Genomic DNA, 19,612 nt, shown 5'->3' on the forward strand with positions numbered 1-19,612 from the left:
GACTACGACCTTTCTTTCTCCTTTGGTATTCAGTAACCGTATCAGTAACATAAGCAGGGCTCACTATGAATACTTCATAAGTAGGTCCTAAGAGATATAAACGAAATAACTTAAACATCAGCCACTATGGGCCCATTCAATTATGCCCGAATATCAATTGCAAAAGAAGATATAACATTAGTTTGAGTGACACAGGGAGGCGTATGTGTCCAAAAAAATAGAGTCACTTTGCAGATTCCTAGACGTCAAGGCTTCCAATACAAGCTCAACACCATAGGGACACAGTGCCACCAGTAGAGTATTGCCCCCAATAATAAAGTGTAAGATGAGAAAGCTATGTCATCTTGACAAGTGAGGATTTAACTCAAGTGTCCCCCAAAATAGCCCATAAATAAAGCATAGCAGACAGGACATCCCGTCTGATGTCTGGTTGATGGACAGGACCCAGATGGCGTCTATGGACATGTTCCTGGCTGAGGCGGCAATTCCACCTATCTCAGTCTCAGGGTTAAATAATGGGAAAGATTACGGATCTTCTAAATTTTTCTTTTTGAAGAAACGAGGGAAGGTCAGGCGAAAAAAACGGTGATAAGCCCTCATTTAATTGAAGAGATAATACAAAAAGTTGCATAGTGCGTCCCGCCTAGTCCACAAACTCTACTTGCTTAGCCAGTAAAGCTATTCACCAGTCGGAGGAAGTTAATTATTGGATTTTGGAGCCTAACCGCCTTTAAATCAGAGAGGTGCAGAATTGGAAAGCTGATACTCAGGTTTTTGCAGAAGAAAAATCATCTGTGTTCTGACTGTTCAAGAATTATGATGGGTGATGCACTGAATCTGAAATCACGCTACATCCTGACAATTGAATATAAAATGAGATTCGATTGCAATTAAATTCTGCAACAAGCAAATATTTGGCTGCCACAAGACTCCATAACCCAGCCTCAAAAGCGTCACAAATTTTTTAGTCACCACAACATATGAAAGGAAAATCGACAGGAGGAAAAAGAGCACCTGATCGCTTTGAGCTGTTGGCTCAGCCTGCCACCTCTGATCATATGAAGAAACCTGCACTAAGCAGTAATTAGAAAACTAGACCGAAGCTCAAATAATTTATAAAAAATCAACATGTACGAAGAGACTTACCTTAGAGAAACCAAAGCCATCAGGCGAATTCAGGTTCCTGTAGCCCATGTGTCGTTGTTTCTTCTTTTTCTTGGATCGGATAGGCATTTCGCTCCCGTTGAATACCAACCTTCTCTCAAAATCGGCAGTAGACTCGAAATCTGCATTCCTCCTAGTCGTAGATTCATCGTGCAATGAAGCCTGATCATCTTGAAAAGAGCTGGTATCACCACTCGAAACCTCGTTTTTGCAATTCACTGGCAAACTGGAATTCCCAGAGCCAAAAGGGCTGATAACCCGTTGACGAGAGGCAGTCCTGATACGTTTTGTTGGAATTGAAGAACCACTGAAGGCACCGGAAACCCTTTTTCCCAGCAATAGAGACGGTTGAGCTGAACTTTTGTTTTCGATATGGGATCCACTGAATAAATCTGACCGGCCTCCAAAAGATCTTGCATTGTGATTCTTATCCTGGAAGAATTTCTTTTTCTTGAGGGAAAATTTTGACAACTTGCTTCTTTCAAAAGGTCCAGATAAATAATGTGCTGAAGTCTCAGCCTCATCGTCATCAAACAAGTTCTCGTGTGAACCATAATCTGAGCGTTACAGAGAACAGACATGGAGTTGGTTGGGAGAAATACAGGTGACAAAATAAAGAGGAACATGGTGCAAATAATTGAAGTGGTAGAGCTGAAGAATACCAGCATGGGAGTCACAAGTGGACGCCTCGAAACCTTCACGATGCAGTGTATAGCTAGTGTCCTGTACATTAACCACAAAAATGTTGAAAAAATGTCTAGAATGAGGAAGTAGATATGTAAATGAGTGCCTTGACATGCAACATGACCGGAAAGAAAAATATTTTTCATGCATCCATAGTCTTCATCAGCTTGCTTGTATAGACGTCAAGGCAAACTAACATTGTGAGAATCACTACGAGTTGTGTTGCAAAAATATATGTACAATGAAATTTAGTTGAGATCTATAAAAAAGCTAGCAGACAATAATCGGGGACATTGAGTTCTCCAAACAAGAAGGACATGGTTCCTTCACCTCAAACTGCGTCCATCGAGGTTCAATAGATTCTCTGTAGACCTTCATAGCACCCGCAGGAATCACGTAGAATAGAGTCTCCTGTAAAAAAAATAGAATTAAAAATTATAAAGCTTGGCGTAATCAGTAGTCTTCCCAGAATTTAAGAAGGTTTTGTTAAGAAAGAATTTAAATAAGGTTGCAACCAGCGCAACAAGTTTTACAAATCATGCATGTCAATCCATGAGACGAAAAAAATTGTTAGAGACCGCAAGAAGGCCTCCAACAGAAAACTATTCAAGGTTAAAGTAAATGACTCAGAGTCATTTACTGCTCTCCTCACGGGATGGCCACAAGTACTGCAACAACACTACATGACCTTAATACCATTGATGGGCGTTGGGCATTGTAAAAGATTCAAAATATGCATTAAACAGGAGCTGCAGGGCAAAGACTATTTCCTGTGATAGATGTTAACAAAACAAAAAAAGAGAAAAATTGGATCCATACTTCAGACAATTGATCGTCCCATGTCATTCCCAATACTCCAGAATCGCCAGTTCTTTCAGGTGTTACTGGTGCTTCAGCAATAACCTGACGGTCGCCCGCTCCATTACAATCCAGAAACCGGACTGCATAATCCAAAACTGGAACTTGAGCGCATCTTCTGGCACATTCATCCTCCAAATGCCGAGCATCCTACAAAGTATTAACCATCAACCGACAAAAACTGGCTAAAAGGAAATTTGATTAAAAATTGACACTTCAGGTAGAGAAATTTATTTAAGAGACTTTACATGCACTCATAAAAAGGTAAATTCATTGCGTTTACAGATGTAACAGACTAAAGCCAAACTGAAAGCTGTGCATGAAGATAAAAGGTTAAATGGGTATAGAAATGGCAGCAGAGAAAAAACAGCCAGAATTTAACCTGCTTAAGTGCAGACTCCTGCTTATTATTTTTCATTGAAACAAAAAATGTTGCTTCCATCTCCTTATTCATGTCAATGATGGACAGCCGTCCAGTGTGGAGACCTTCCGCCAACACCCAAAAGGACATGACAGCTTTTGCAAGAGAATGAGCATTCCTTTTCTGCTCACCAGACTTAGCATAGCTGAGACAAGCAGCCCTAGCAACACCACGGGATATCTGAGACGCGGCAGCAATTTTCCAACTGCGTTCCTATCAATTCAAGAAAATAGATAGTAAATAGATGTTAGATTTGGTCAAACTAGTTAACCAGCAAATGTTACAAGAAAAAAAGTCACCTGGATGAAGTCATTTGCAAGCCAAGCCATCTCTTCCAAAAGATAGTCCCAGTGAGATTTCTTACGTTTGTCTGATTGAAAACTACTGCAAGATAGCTCGTTTGCTCTCCTCATCTTTGCCTGCCAACAAAGCACTCGATGATATGGAACGACCAAAAAGATCAGAGTAAGAAAGAAGTTGCAGCATTGAAAATACACCTCGATTATTCTTGCCTCCTTCAGTATTGCATCTTCCTCAGTTTTCTCTGAAGATTTATTCTCCGGGATAATCATACCATCTGAGGTCGCTGAAGAACTACACACCTGGGCAGGCCCAGATGGCTTAGAAATAACTTGCAAATCATCTGATGGATTCTCCAATTCTTTTTCCTTGACTTTGATTGCTTCATGTAGTTCAGTCCCCAGGGAAAAGCTAGCATCACACGTCTCTTCATTCTTCACTTGGTGGTTAGAACTTACCAACTCCTCATCAACAATCATAGTACATTCACGGTTATCAAAAGGCTTGACCTCCACGGCTTCAGCATCCATTTTCTCCACCACCGATAATTTTTTGGCAGGGAAGGGAGAGCCTTTAATTGATTCACATGAGACATGATCTGCAGGTGGGCTGGAGGTCTTTCTTTTAATATCAAGTAAAGCTGATCCTTCCTCAACAGTCTGACCATCCAGGTGTTGATTACCATTCGAGGATGCAGAACCAGGCTTATCAACATTGTCTACAGGTAGACAGAGGTCTGAATCGGCATGAGCTAATACCGATTCCTTTGCAGTAAAATCTAAAGATGGATCTGAATTTTCTTCACTTTCCTTTGTCTTTTGATCACTTGAGCCTTTTCCCATGACTTCTGTCATGCATCCGCCAGCTTTCTCAACTTCAACCGCACTCCCATCATTTTCCCCTTGAACAACATCACCTTCGCCCAAAGCCCTGGACACAACATTGTCACATGGACTACCCGGTCTAGAGTTAGAAACCAGAGAAACAGCATTCTCGTCTCCATGTATCTCCACTGCCGTTTCCTTTTTATCCCTGCTATCAACGCTTGATGAAGGAATCAGTGTCAACTTGCTATTATTACTTGTGCACACAAGTGTGCGAGTCGAAGCTATGTGGGCACTTTCTCGGTTTGGTCTAGACCTATTCCTTCGAGCATATGCCTGACTTTTCACACCAAAGCGGAAGGAACCGGATTCATCTGATTCCTTAACATTGCCCATTTCCCTCTTGGAAGGATGTTCTGCGGAGGAAATGGGTTTCCTCTTACTGGGTCGTATCCCATTTTTGCCTTCATCAAGGTTGTCATTCTGGGTATCCATAAGTAAAATATTATCTCCGGTAGTTGAATCTTTTCCCAAGAAAGACCCCGGTCTGATGCAGCTATCCTCCGAGTCTCCATGAGTTGAGGTTGCGACAGCAGAACTACCTTTTGCATCACTGCCAAGGAGGGAAGACTCTCATAAATATTAAGAAATTACAGGGATACAAATGGAAAAAGAAATTTCGACACTTACAGATCAAGATGGTGATCAGTGACAGATGTGGATTGCACGCTTACAGAGCTTGCCGACCCAAATTTGAAATCCAACGGGTTCCCACCCTATAGGAGAGAGAAAAATCATTGCCCATTTTATATGCAAACGATGACAAAAATCATCAAAAATTATCCAAAACTAGACACCAGCATCATCATCATCATCCTGGCCGCAGACGAATGATGTACGTGATTAAAGTTTTCTCATCTTCACGCAGTGATGACAATTTAACTATCTCATCATCTGTGTGAGGTTAACAGAGGGAGCGCAGCAAGAGGCTTTGACAAGGCAAAATTGTCATAGTCATCATCATCCAATCTTCGGGCGGGAGGTGATGATGATGACAAATACAGCGTTACTACTGCCATCCTGGCAAGGATGAACGGCAGGGATGATCTGCATTCTCTCGTCATAGTCATCATCATTCCCTCATCATTGCCGTGACAATTAACACTAAAAGGTGATCTTTATATTTCAAAAAAAAAAATAAAAGGCGATCTGCAAAGTCTGCAAAGTCTGACATCATTCGGTATTCTTCCAGTAAACGTTAGTTAATAAATGATTAAACGCCCTGTAGACCCGTGGCTGTACATGCTGGGTATGTCAAAACGTATATTCCAGGGTTTTAAAAACTAGACACCAGATCTCAATTGGATAGGAAACACGGCCATTAAGGTTTTTCCCTATTTGTGTAGAAACATCTAACAGCTGTTCGCACACCCAAAAAGTAGACAACGTTCATGCCAAAACGTAATATTAGGATACCTTTTCAAGAAACTCCAATTCTCTCTTACGCTCTTCACGAACAAAGTATTCTTGCCTGCAATTGAATAAGTCAAGTTCATAATGGTTATCGTAAAAGAGTCATAAATAAAAATCAACAGTTGTCCTAGTTTACCTCAGTTCTGCTTGCACTTTCTCAATTGCCACGCGACGGGGGGAGTTTTTTGTATCCACACCGAGCCCAACATCGACCATCCCTCCCATTGGATCAACTTATGTTTTCAAATATGTACGACTCCTGGACTATGTCCATGCATTTTACCTTCACCAAATCTTCAACAGAACACAAACAATAACTAGATCGATGAGGGAGGCTTTCACAATTTTAATTCAGAAAAATAATTAAACAGGAAAACAGAATGAGCTAGATCATAAAAATAATATTTTCAAAGGCAAAAATGTGGATACAGATGACGAAGGTCACAGCCACAAGTAGACATAAATACGATGAATCTGATGTAGGTCACAGTAACTTCCCCACCCATGAATAGAGAATCCAACCTCCTAAGATATAAAGGTAAAAGCAGTACTCAACACAGACCATGGGTAAATATTTCGTCCCACTAAATTTCAAATATACTTCATCCTTGATGCTGTTAGAGTCCTGATGAGATAACTGATTCTTGAAATCGTAGGGTTATATATACCCCCTTGTAAGGTCATTAGAGGGACTTTTGATGAATGATTACCCTGTGGTTTCTTGGCATGAGTAGCTGTATTCGGCTTTCGTGAGGGCAAGAACTCCCGATTCGGAGGTTCTTGAGAGTTTGTTCACCTATCTCTCTCTCTTCTTCTCTCTTACCTCTTCCATCTCTCCTATTCTCCTCTCTATCCCTCGTCCCGTTTCTTGATTTTGTTAGATCTCCGTGGGGATCATAACAGATGCTCAATACGATCATCACTAGTCGGGTGAAATAGTAAACGATGCATCCTTTATATTTGTTTCTGGTCTAAATAGCCTGGATATGAAGGTGAATCAGAACAGTAAAGGGAAAGTGACCCATAAAATACTAAACATAAAACCCTTCCGATTGCTCTTTCTAGAGACTTACATAACAAGTAACTCCAAATGCCTAAACCAGCACCAAGTTCGAAATGCGGGATTTCATGGTTTCTTGTGAGCCCTTTAGCGAAATAAAGACATTAAAAAAAACAGCATCTAAGAGTACAACGGATTAGAAATTTAGCTCGCCTTTTTTAGAATCCGAGCCTGTACCATCCAGACCCCCATTAGACTGAAAAATGACTACGGAATTTGTCAGCCGGACTGCTCTATTTATAATGTTATTTCCTTTTTTATGTTTACTTTCTATTTTTTGTAATTTTCGTTTTTTAGACTAATGGGTCTCACTATCGGCCCAATACGTGTATCCTTTAACCTGGTATTTAAACCAGGGTTGAAAAGTGAACAAGTGAGGTTTTCTGTTGTTCAAGAAGAAGCTTATTCCCATCTAGGGTTTCCATCAGTCTGCTGGAGACACCTATGTCCATGGATGTCAGAATTCATGGTACCACGATTATCACCCCAAAGTGAGTCGTGAACTGATCAAAATTTCGAAGAAAAAAAAGTTCAACTTCAAAGTCAGACCTTCTTCCCAAAAGAAAAGACGGCCAAATTTGTCATCAGCACTCTTTCTTGAATTCAGAAGAGGAATGTTCTGATGTTTTGAAGTTCTCATTTATGTGGAAGTACAACTGAATAGCCACTTCCTCCGTCAGATATAGGCAATTTCGACGTTTGGATGTCTTGCTAGGCGCCCAATAAGAACTGGAAGAAATGTTGTGTCTGATAGGGCGCTGTGACCATAGCTAACTCGATCTAATTCGACAAGCTTATAAGTTTACCGATGCATCTCTCATTCTCTACGATCCAGGCGTTTCCACTCGCATCTACCAAAAAGAGAGTTTCGATTCCATGTGCTGTCTACCCATTGATCAATCAACGACAGCTATACAGACCCATGTCGAAAATGGCCAACAACCATGCCATGAAACAGTGTCTTATGCCTATCATAAAAGCAATTTGCTCACAATTTTCTACCCGAATAAATGCACACTCTTATTTCACACAACGGAAACACATCCAACGCAAGAAAGCAGCCAAATCAATTTAAAATAAAATTAGTAAAACTCCTCCAAACTGACTAAGACATCTACTGAGCACGAGCATTGACAGATAATTCCTATGAAACAGTGCCTCATGTCTATCATGAAACCAATCTGCTCACAATTTCTACCCGAATAAATGCACACTCTTATTTCACACAACGCAAACACATCCAACGCAAGAAAGCAGTCAAACCAATTAAAAAAGGAAAAGTAAAACTCCTCAGAACTCACTAAGACGTCAACTGAGCAGGAGCATTGACAGATAATTCCTGTGAAACAGTGCCTCATGCACATCATAAAACCAATCTACTCACAATTTCTACACGAATAAATGCACACTCTTAATTCACACAACGCAAACACATCCAACGCAAGAAAGCAGCCAAATCAATAAAAAAAAAGTAAAACTCCTCGGAACTGACTTAAGACGTCTACTGAGCACGAGCATTGACAGACAATTCCACCGGATTCCCAACAAGACAACCAAAAACCACACAAAAAAAAGGTGAAAAAAAGCGCTGAATCGTACCCTCAACTCCGCGAACGACTGGCAAGGCAGGAGAGAACGCTGCATGGATCAATCGAAGAGAGAATCAGACGGGAAGAGCGCGAGAGAGAGGGAATTGCGGATTGGAAGAGCGATTAGGGGGATAAGGAGGAGATCCCGAGCGCGAATTTGTGAATTAATGGAAAGAGGAAAGATGAAAATTGAAACCCTAGCTAGGAAAAAGGTATGAACTATGAACGTCCTCGGCGACCTCGCGCTACCATCGTAATTTCGTCGCAGTGGTTCGACGACAATGGGGGGAAATTTTATGGAGGCCCCTTGATTAAGAAGGTCTTGTAAAATTCCCTCGAATGTTTTTTTTGGTGATTGTGGCGTGCTTATTTTCTTGGGTTACTGATCTTTGACCTTCTATCTCTCTCTAGGTCTCTCTCTCTCTTAGTCTCTCTGTGTATCTCTCTCTCTTTTTGTCTCTCTATGTCTCTCTTTGTCTCTCTCTCTCTTTGTATCTTTAGGTCTCTCTCTTTGTCTCCTTAGGTCTCTCTCTCTCTTTGTCTCTCTATGTCTCTCTCTCTCTTTGTCTCTTTATGTCTCTCTCTCTCTTTGTCTCTCTATGTCTCTCTCTCTCTCTTTGTCTCTTTATGTCTCTCTCTCTTTGTCTCTCTCGCTCTGTCTCTCTATGTCTCTCTCTCTTTGTCTCTCTATATCTCTCTCTCTTTGTCTCTATATGTCTCTCTCTCTCTTTGTCTCTCTATGTCTCTCTCTCTCTCTTTGTCTCTTTATGTCTCTCTCTCTTTGTCTCTCTATGTCTCTCTCTCTCTCTTTGTCTCTTTATGTCTCTCTCTCTTTGTCTCTCTATGTCTCTCTCTCTCTCTTTGTCTCTCTCTCTCTGTCTCTCTCTGTCTCTCTCTCTTTGTCTCTCTATGTCTCTCTCTCTCTCTTTGTCTCTCTATGTCTCTCTCTCTCTTTGTCTCTTTATGTCTCTCTCTCTCTTTGTCTCTCTATGTCTCTCTCTCTCTTTGTCTCTTTATGTCTCTCTCTCTTTGTCTCTCTATGTCTCTCTCTCTCTTTGTCTCTCTCGCTCTGTCTCTCTATGTCTCTCTCTCTTTGTCTCTCTATATCTCTCTCTCTTTGTCTCTATATGTCTCTCTCTCTCTTTGTCTCTCTATGTCTCTCTCTCTCTCTCTTTGTCTCTTTATGTCTCTCTCTCTTTGTCTCTCTATGTCTCTCTCTCTCTCTTTGTCTCTTTATGTCTCTCTCTCTTTGTCTCTCTATGTCTCTCTCTCTCTCTTTGTCTCTCTCGCTCTGTCTCTCTATGTCTCTCTCTCTTTGTCTCTATATGTCTCTCTCTCTCTCTTTGTCTCTCTATGTCTCTCTCTCTCTTTGTCTCTTTATGTCTCTCTCTCTCTTTGTCTCTCTATGTCTCTCTCTCTCTTTGTCTCTTTATGTCTCTCTCTCTTTGTCTCTCTATGTCTCTCTCTCTCTCTTTGTCTCTCTCGCTCTGTCTCTCTATGTCTCTCTCTCTTTGTCTCTATATGTCTCTCTCTCTCTCTTTGTCTCTCTATGTCTCTCTCTCTCTTTGTCTCTTTATGTCTCTCTCTCTCTTTGTCTCTCTATGTCTCTCTCTCTCTTTGTCTCTTTATGTCTCTCTCTCTTTGTCTCTCTATGTCTCTCTCTCTCTTTGTCTCTCTCGCTCTGTCTCTCTATGTCTCTCTCTCTTTGTCTCTCTATATCTCTCTCTCTTTGTCTCTATATGTCTCTCTCTCTCTTTGTCTCTCTATGTCTCTCTCTCTCTCTCTTTGTCTCTATATGTCTCTCTCTCTTTGTCTCTCTATGTCTCTCTCTCTTTGTCTCTTTATGTCTCTCTCTCTTTGTCTCTATATGTCTCTCTCTCTCTTTGTCTCTCTTTGTCTCTTTATGTCTCTCTCTCTTTGTCTCTATATGTCTCTCTCTCTTTGTCTCTCTATGTCTCTCTCTCTTTGTCTCTCTCGCTCTGTCTCTGTATGTCTCTCTCTCTCTTTGTCTCTCTATGCCTCTCTCTCTTTGTCTCTCTATGTCTCTCTCTCTCTTTGTCTCTCTATGTCTCTCTCTCTTTGTCTCTCTATCTCTCTCTCTCTTTCTCTCTCCTAACGTTTCTCTCTTTATGTATGTCTCTTTTTCTGTCTCTCTCTCTCTTTCACTTTCTATGTCCCTCTCTCTTTGTCTCTCTCTCTCTGTCTCTTTGTCCCTCTGTCTCTTTCGCTCTCAAAGTATCTCTCACTCTGTGTGTATATCTCTATGTATCTTTCACTCTCTAAGACTCTCTCTGTCTCTTTCACTCTCTAAGTCTCTCTCTATCTATCTCTATCTTTGTCTCTCTACATCTCTTTCACTCTCTAAGAATCTCTGTATCTTTCACTCTCTAAGTCTCTCTCTATCTATCTCTCTCTGTCTCTTTCACTCTCTAAGACTCTCTCTGTCTCTCTCTATCTTTCTCCCTCATTCTTTCTCTGTCTCTTTGTCTCTATCACTATGTGTCTCTGTGTCTCTCTTTCTCTCTATATGTCTCTTTGTCTTTCACTGTGTCTCTATGACTCTCTCTTTCTCTCTCTATGCCTCTTTGTCTTTCACTATGTGTCTCTATGACTCTCTCTTTCTCTCTCAATGCCTCTTTTTCTCTCTCTAACTCTCTCTCTCTATCTCTCTATGTCTGTTTCACTCTCTCCCTACTTCTCTCTCTATCTCTCTGTCTGTTTCACTCTCTCTCTCTCTACTCTCTCTATCTATCTATGTCTGTTTCACTCTCTCCCTACTTCTCTCTCTATCTCTCTATGTCTGTTTCACTCTCTCCCTACTTCTCTCTCTATCTCTCTATGTCTGTTTCACTCTCTCCCTACTTCTCTCTATCTCTCTATGTCTGTTTCACTCTCTCCCTACTTCTCTCTCTATCTCTACATGTCTCTTTCACTCTCTCCCTACTTCTCTCTCTATCTCTCTGTGTCTCTTTCACTCACTCTCACTCTCTCTCTATTCCTCTCTATATCTCTATATGCCTCTTCACTCTCTCTCTACTTCTCTCTCAGCCTCTCTATGTCTCTTTCACTCACTCTCACTCTCTCTATCTCTCCATATCTCTTTCACTCGCTCTCACTCTCTCTATCTCTCCATATCTCTTTCACTCACTCTCACTCTCTCTATCTCTCCATATCTCTTTCACTCACTCTCACCCTCTCCCGCTATCTCTCCATCTATATCTTTGTCTCTCTATATATCTCTATCTATATCTCCACGTATCGTTCTCTCATTGCACGTGTCTATTTACATGTCTTTTTCTTTCTCTTCCTCAATCCATGTCTCTTTATCTCTTTCTCTCTCTCCCTGTATCTCTCTCTTCATGTACCTATGCTTATCCGTTTCTTTCCCTCTCCATGTCGCTCTATCTCTTTTTATATCTCTTTCTCTCTCCTTGTATCTCTGTCTCTTTATCTACCTATGCCTCTCCATTTCTTACCCTCTCTAAGTCGCTCTATCTCTTTCTATATCTCTTTCTCTCTGTGTCTCACTATCTCTTTATATGTATGTCTCCATGTTCATCTTTTTATATGTTTGTATCTCTATACACATATGCCTTTCTTTGTATATATGTATATATTTCTTTCTCTCTTCAGGTCTCCATGCCTTTTTCAATCTATGTCTCTCTTTCTCTTTCTATATGATGTAGCCCAGAAGCCATTTTCTTGAGGCCCATCAGCAAGTGGTAGGCGTAAGATAGGGATCCGTCTAGAAGCTGACAATACTTGCAGAGAATTACCTAGAGACCCATAAAATCCTCTAATGGATTTTATATCAAACAGAATCTTCTAACCCTTTTTTCATTTGCCAAAATACATGGAATATATGTGCTACGCCTTGTGGGAGTGGCATATCTTATATGTTGTATTTTTAGGATCTTCTTGAGCCACAAAAATATACTTTGAAAGATTCTACATGCCCCAAAATCCATAGATTATCTCCTCATGCATGTTAGGCTCCTATCTTCAATTTTATCTTGTGAGAATTGTTTTTTCTCAATGGTTTGAGTTGCCTTTTCATGGGTTTGTCAATATGGATGACCATGCACTTTTCGTGGCCTATATGATGCCCCTTGTAATACCCTTGATGGAACAATGTTGAAGTATAATGTTTTGTTTAAACTAGTTTTTCTTGCCTCTTGGTGTTCTCTATTTAAGATAGTGCTTCAGTGCTTGTTGAGTCAAGCACGACCCCTTATGAACTCCATAGTCGGAGAATGTAGTTCTCCGGATTCAGGACTTTGCTACTTCAAGTTGAGCAAGACCAGTGGATTCAAGTAGTGTCTTTATGCTGTTTCTATACTAAGGCTCCATTCACTATACATCTACTTCTCTCCCTCTCAAAACGTCTCTATATATCTCTCTTGTAGTCTCTCTCCTTATATTGAAATAGATATATGGTTTGCATGTCCTTGTTGTCTATTTCTATCTCTTTATTTATATCATTTAACTCTGCCTCTCATTGTCTCTCTCTCTTAAAATCTATCTATACCTCTTTGTAACTCCCTCGATCTCTGTCTCCATCTCTCTCATTCTTCTTTATCCCTATTTCTTTGTGTTTCTTTCTCTATCTCTCTCTCTCAACTTTTATATTTCTCTATGTGTCTTCGTCTTGTGCTAGAAAAATAAATGTCTCTCCATATATCTCTAAATACGTCTCTATATCTTTCCTTCTTTTTTTCTCTCATTCTCTCTCTATACTTCTCTCTCTTTATCTCTATTCCTTTCGGTATTTGTCTCCCTCTTTATGTCTTTGTATTTCTTTCTCTTTCTCTAAGCCTATGTCTCCTTCTTTATTTGTCATCTTGCTCACTCATTGTCTCTCTTATTGTCTATTTATATGTGTATATTTGTGTGGTCCTATGTCACATTCTCTCTATTACACGTAACTAGGTCCAGTTGAAGAAATCAGACTAGTATAGCTGAAAAACCAAGAATACAAATGCAAAAACAAAAATCAGACCATAAAAGTAATACTTCGAAAATGAAGTATTTTCTTCAGGTATTGATCTAGGCACTTTTTGAATATTTAAAGGGTAGTGTATCCTTAGAATGAATGTGTTCGTGTTTGATGAATATTATTGAATAATCAAATCAGGGTTACTTCAGTTATACCTATGCCAACTAGTGGACAAAGGTCATCGGAACATTATGGACTGTCTCAGCTTATATCTTAGTCAAAAACAATCATTTTGGAGTGAAATGAACTGAATAAGTTCCAGTGGTCTGTTGGTTTGATGTAACACGACGGACACCTGGATTGAACGGCTCGTGTTACACCAAAGAGAGGGCAAGTGCAGTCATGTCATATAGCAGAGACGAGTAATGATGTCATGTTAATGATAATGCGACAATAAAAAAATTGATGAGAAGTATAAATCTGGCGTCAACGGACACTAGAGACCAATTGGCTACGGTAAGTATGACCTGGGAATGCCACAAGGCTCCCGATGATCCGGATGTTTGGTTGAAGGCCGAGTACGAGTTTGGCTACTGCAGCTTTTTTTTTGCGCTCACCTTCGACGGTCTCTGCCAAGGACGTACCAAAAGAAATCCTAATCCTCAGAATGTAAATCCTATCCATCACTAATCTAACCCCGGCAATGGAGGAAATGTTCGGAGGCACTAAAGGAGATAATATAACGCTGAGAGGGGAATAGATGAGTGTACCAGTAACACTAAGTGTTAGCGTTGTCTAATTCGGTAGCAGTGGTAGGCGAGCAACTCGTAGGCGCGATGACGGCACAAGTAGGCGCAGTGGCGCAAGCAGGCGCGATGGTGCAAGTAGGCGCGGTGGCGCAAGTAGGCGCGGTGGTGCAAGTCGGCATGGTAGAGCAAGTACGTGCGACCGCACAAGTAGTCGTGGCAGCGACGCAAGCAGGTGCAGCGACGCAAGGAGGCGCGGCGGCGCAAGTAGACACGGTGGCGCAAGTGGGTGGCTAGGCAAGGCGAGGGCACAATGGCGAGGCGCCGCGGCGATGGACGCGGCGAAGGATGTAGCCATGAGCACAGTAGCCATTCTCACAGTGACGGGTGTGGCGACGGCTGGGCGCGGCGGCGATGACAAGGCATGGTAACGGCAGTAGGGTGTGGCGGCAGATGGCGGGTGGCCGCAGCGGCGATGGCTGGGCACTACGGCAGTAGGCAGCTAGCGGCCGCGGTGGCGATGGCAGGGCATGACAACGGCGGCAGACGGTTGGTGGCCGTGGCGGAGATGGTAAGACACAACAGTGGCGACGGCACGTGGCTGATGCGGTTGCATGCTATTGCGGTGGCCGCGGGCGCCGCCAGTGGCTGCTAGCGGCTGTTGCGGCGGCGGCCGCAGCGGCTTGGGCTTGAGCGGCCTGGGCAGCTTGGGCAGTCGGGCCGGCCTGTGCAGCCTGGGTGGCTTGGGCAGCGCTCGGGTGTCCTAGGCGGCCCCGGAGGACCTGGGCGACCGCGGGTGAGCCCAGGAGGCCATGGGTGGCCTTGGTGGCCATGGGCAACCCCAGGGTGCTATGGGCGACAAGGGTGGTCGCGGGCCGGCCGCGCATGGGCTGGGTGGCCGCGGGTGGCCTGGGCGGCCGCGCGCTGCCTTGGCGGCGATGGCTGGACCTGGGTGGCTGCATGCAGCCGCGTGCGGCTGCTAGCGACGCTAGGCTGCGGTGGCTCCACTAAGAGGTTGCTTGGTGGCCGCTAGTGGCGCTGGGAGGTCGCTGGAGGCGCTAGGCAGCCTCAGGAGTAGCGATCGGAGCTCCGGCAAAAACGATGGCGGTGGCAATTTTTGGCGAACTCTTTCTCTCTCTCTCTATTTTTGCAGTGGCATTTTCGTTAATATGATGAAACTTAAAAACACTTAAAAATCAGGAAAAATCACAAAAAAATACATTTTCTTCAATCTTTCTTCTCCTCTCTTCCTATGGGTGGGCCCCACCCTTTATAGGGGCAATTATGGGTCTCCCCCTTAAAAATAAAGGGGATAAGGCCCAATTAAGAGTAATTGGGGCCCCCCAATAGGAGAGAGAAACCTACTAACACGCCAATACATGGATTCACACACGCGCAAACGTGTTGGTCCATATAGCAGTCCAAACACATGCGAATAAAAAAAAACACACACATATACGGCCGGAATACATGGCCTTCTAAACTAAGAAAATAAAAGGAAAGATAACGTCGAACCTTTGTGGTCGTTGACGAGGCTGGGTACTCCAAAGGATGAGTCTCATGCACGAGCTCTTGTCCATGAACTGGTTCAATGGGGTCTTCGAAGCTGGATGGTCCCCCATCATGGCTACTCAAGCAGTTGGTTCTTGACACCATGGCTAATGAACTGAACACGAGAGTTAAAGCTGAAATTTTCAAAATAAGAATAAATTTAGTGTTTGAATCTATTCATGGTTAAATCCGACCATGATGTAGTTACAGTGGTCTGTTGGTTGTTTGGATTGATTATTCATTTGTCTTACTGATTAGTTTACCTTTTTTTGTTCTTCTTTTTTAGTCTTACTGATTAATATTGACTTATTTTTCTTTTTGGTTGCTTAAGTAATTAAAATATTGAATTTTTTAGTACTCCATTATCATGTGGTATTGTTTTTTGGCATATATCCTCAACTCTCTCAACTATGTAAATGTCTACTCTGCATTTCTCTCAACCTAAACATCAATCAAATATGCATGTGAATCAATGAGCCTAATACTTATATTTATGTAGTAATTGATTTTAATAAAACCACTTATAATGAGTGTTAAAATTGAAATCAGTTGTGTTTAACATTTGAATCACTGTCAATCATATTTATTTTATCAAGAAATTGAACAAGCAATACGAGGAGTTTATCAGGCTGACTCATATTCTAGAAACATAAATAATTAGGAGATTCTCATGAGAATTTGTGCTTAATTTATATCATAATTTCTGAATTCATATGTGAATACAAATAGAACGCAGCCAGAATAGTAAAGTCTTGGGCTCAAATTTCATTGGGATGTAAAGAGTAATAAAACCCGAATAAACTAGAGCAATATGTTACTGAAAATGGAACAAAATATTTTTTGTGAATTAAGATATTTATGTCAATGTCATATTCATTCTATTTATTTGGGTCATCATCCATGTTGTCATAACTCCGTCATCCATGAGAAGTTAGAATTTCAAATAATTCATTATTAACATATGGTAGCCATTATTATGAGTAATAAATTCGAAAAAAGTATAATTTAGAATATGTTTTCTACTATCATGATTATAATTATATGGATAATATTTTTGTAAATACTTATCTATTCACGTGGGATTGAATGAAATCATAATTGGTTTTAATAACGCTAGAGTAAATTCACGAGTTATGGCGTTTTACCTTCTTTTTATAACTATCTTTATTAAGTGTTCACGACTCTCTCCTAGAGTTCGGTTGAGTCCTGGTGCGGAACTCTTTAAAGAGATAACTTCGTTACCTCTTCTTATTTAAGCTATTTCGGTGGGTGAGAGTTTTATGTTAAAATATAAAACCTTGCTTCTTGAAAGCGGTGCACGTGGTTTACGAAGTAAAAGGTTTTCCGAAGGCGCGAGGAGCGTGAAGATGAAGATGAAGACGCGACGGAGCGAAGAAGCGACTTTAGGCGCGAGTGAGCGGGAGCGATAAATGAGGTTCTGTTAAGAAATTTATATAGTAAAATTTGATATAAATAAATATATTAATTTGATCACTGGTTTAGTGTGATCTTCCTTTTTAAAAAATATATATAATAAATACATGGGTTGAAATTGGCTGTCATTCACTTATTGACACACATAAAGTAAATATGGGATTTCAATGAAAGATGTTCCAGAAATAGTTGTGGGGTAAAAATGGTTAGTGTGACATTTAATGGTCGAATTATTTAGTTATCAAAAAAATTAATTTCAACCAGGAATATAAGCAAGTGGCCTACGACCATCAATTTTTGCTAACATTTGGATTTTTGTGAGGCGGGCTAGGGGTTTTTTGGAACATTAAATACATGAATGTATTATGTAGATATTATTCTCTATGTTAAACTCATTTGGAGTGACCTGCCTTTAGGTTGCATTCCAAAGACATTTAAAGATGAAACATTAACAACTCAAGTTATTTCATACACATGAATTCCTGGATATTTTTGGTTCAGGAACATATGATAACTAGTAATAGTGCTATTTTGAAACAAAAAAGCATAAAAACATCTCACCAAAAAAGGAGATATTTGATATTTTTGGGTAAAAGTCGCTATAGGTGAACTCAGTTAATTTAGTTACAATTCTAAGTGGATACACTAATGTCCAAAGGAGGAAGACAATAACTAAAAATATTTTATAGATAATTGGGATGATGCACCGTATTGTCGGGGAATAATCATTGAATACAGACTCAATGCCACCTCATTATTCGGTATGGCTGGTAGATTTCACATTCTAAAACTCGAAAAAGTTAGAACTCATTGTATCCCTTATCTAATTTTGACATTATCTCATCCTTAAAAATTCCCAACCTCAAATTCACTTAGATGTCATTTAAATCAAATGATATAAATTTAACATGAATTATTTAAAATATCTATTTAGAACTAGGGCATCCATTAAAAAAAATGAGATATAAAAAATTTGATATTGAGATATAATAATTCCTTTTATACTTGCAACTGATGTGTTTTTATTTTTTTCTTCTGATTTAAATATGGACGGTCCATGTAATAATAAAGATTGTATAGTAATATAAATAAATAAATATAAATGTTAATAAAATAAATTCAATAAAATATATTTTTTGTTTTGAAATTTGTTATGTTTCCTTATTTCATTTTATTTTTTTTATTTTCTATCCAAATCATTCTGTTCCTTGATTTCAGTTTAAAATCCATAACCTGGAGATAAAAATAAGAAAAAACAATGATGTAGATCAAAATTAATAATTGTATAAAAATAGTATGGATGTTTTTATTATCTATCTAATGCTTATAGTAAATTGTTTTTTCTAGGTGTATAGGATCCATACAATATTTTTAGTTTTATTAAAGGTGGATAACAGTCTGAACTATGTGAAACAAGAAATTTATGTTAGGTCAGAGAAAGGAACTTAGAGATAGGAGAGGTTCAATTAACCTTGAAGTGTGTTGGTAGATTTATTTACCAAATGGGATTCAAACGAGTCATTTAGATCGCCAAATATCAAAGCTCATAGGCCATGCATTCATCAAATAAAAATTCTCTTTCACTTAGGCTCAAATGACTAACTATGATTCCATTCTATTGATTTAAAATGAAAGATGTGTTCACACATCATTTTTTTATTCAAGTGACTCAAAGCTAAAATCTCCCATGTGTGCAAGAGAGTTCATTTTATGTTTCTAACAACTATATTAATAACCTCCACACATCTTGTAGATTGAATTCATCACCCTCAATTTTTGATTGATTTCTAACTTCCAAGAAGTTGGAATAAATATTCTCTTTCATTTAGGTTCAAAATGACTGACTATGATTCCACCCTCCTGATTTAAAATGAATGATATGTTCACACGTCAATTTTTTATTCAATTGACTCAAAGCTAAAATATCCCATGTGTGTATGAGAGTTCATTTTGTGTTTCTAACAACTTTATAAATAACCTCCACACATCTTGTAGATCGAATTCATCATCCTCAATTTTTTTATTGATTCTAACTTCCAGAAAGAATTCAGATTAGTCAATTAAACTATATTGAATATGTTATTAATAAATATTATTAAATTCAATAAAATTTTCATATATGTATATGATGGATATATATGTAGCTGGCAAGCCAATCACACATTCCACATCTTGTTCCATGTTCATTAATAGAACATATTCATTATATTGCATGTGTGATGCTGATAATGAAGTCCATGAATATATGATCGGACTTGGCGAATTATGATGAGATCGTAATACGGAGATCACTAGTTTTTAAACATGTATTCTAAATATTCCTATTCGAAGGATACTCGAGAAGGACATCGTAGTATCCGGAAAGAATCACACTATCTAGCCTCACTCATATGATAAGTATGGTCAGTCCCATAGCCATTAGTGTGGAGACAATAATGATAGATAGGAGGTGCTCTTTAGTGGAAAGAATTCACTGAATTGATCCGTGCGAATCCCTGAATGGTATTATACCGAATTGTCAACCAGGTTTGTGAAAGAGGAATGTATTCAACATTATGTACAAGAGGAAGTA

At 39.9% G+C, this 19,612-nt stretch overlaps 1 protein-coding gene across 2 annotated transcripts in view; it reads right to left on the reverse strand.

Annotated features, from left to right (window-relative positions):
• Positions 1–8,644, reverse strand: part of LOC144714343 (chromatin modification-related protein EAF1 A-like) — a 27,441-nt gene extending 18,797 nt beyond the window's left edge. For both annotated transcript variants that reach the window (XM_078589067.1, XM_078589066.1), the window contains exons 1-12: positions 8,384–8,644; positions 5,861–6,018; positions 5,728–5,782; positions 4,942–5,027; positions 3,625–4,864; positions 3,427–3,546; positions 3,089–3,340; positions 2,668–2,856; positions 2,179–2,259; positions 1,827–1,887; positions 1,147–1,721; positions 1,015–1,068 (exon numbers count right to left, since the gene is read on the reverse strand). In XM_078589067.1, coding sequence (XP_078445193.1) covers positions 1,015–1,068; positions 1,147–1,721; positions 1,827–1,887; positions 2,179–2,259; positions 2,668–2,856; positions 3,089–3,340; positions 3,427–3,546; positions 3,625–4,864; positions 4,942–5,027; positions 5,728–5,782; positions 5,861–5,949 — 2,802 coding nt within the window. In that variant the 5' untranslated portion in view covers positions 5,950–6,018; positions 8,384–8,644. The remainder of the gene's footprint in view (positions 1–1,014; positions 1,069–1,146; positions 1,722–1,826; positions 1,888–2,178; positions 2,260–2,667; positions 2,857–3,088; positions 3,341–3,426; positions 3,547–3,624; positions 4,865–4,941; positions 5,028–5,727; positions 5,783–5,860; positions 6,019–8,383) is intronic.
• Between the last annotated feature and the right edge of the window lie 10,968 nt (positions 8,645–19,612).

This window comes from Wolffia australiana, chromosome 17, assembly GCF_029677425.1.
Source record: "Wolffia australiana isolate 7733 chromosome 17, ASM2967742v1".
In the NCBI taxonomy this organism is placed as follows: domain Eukaryota; kingdom Viridiplantae; phylum Streptophyta; class Magnoliopsida; order Alismatales; family Araceae; genus Wolffia; species Wolffia australiana.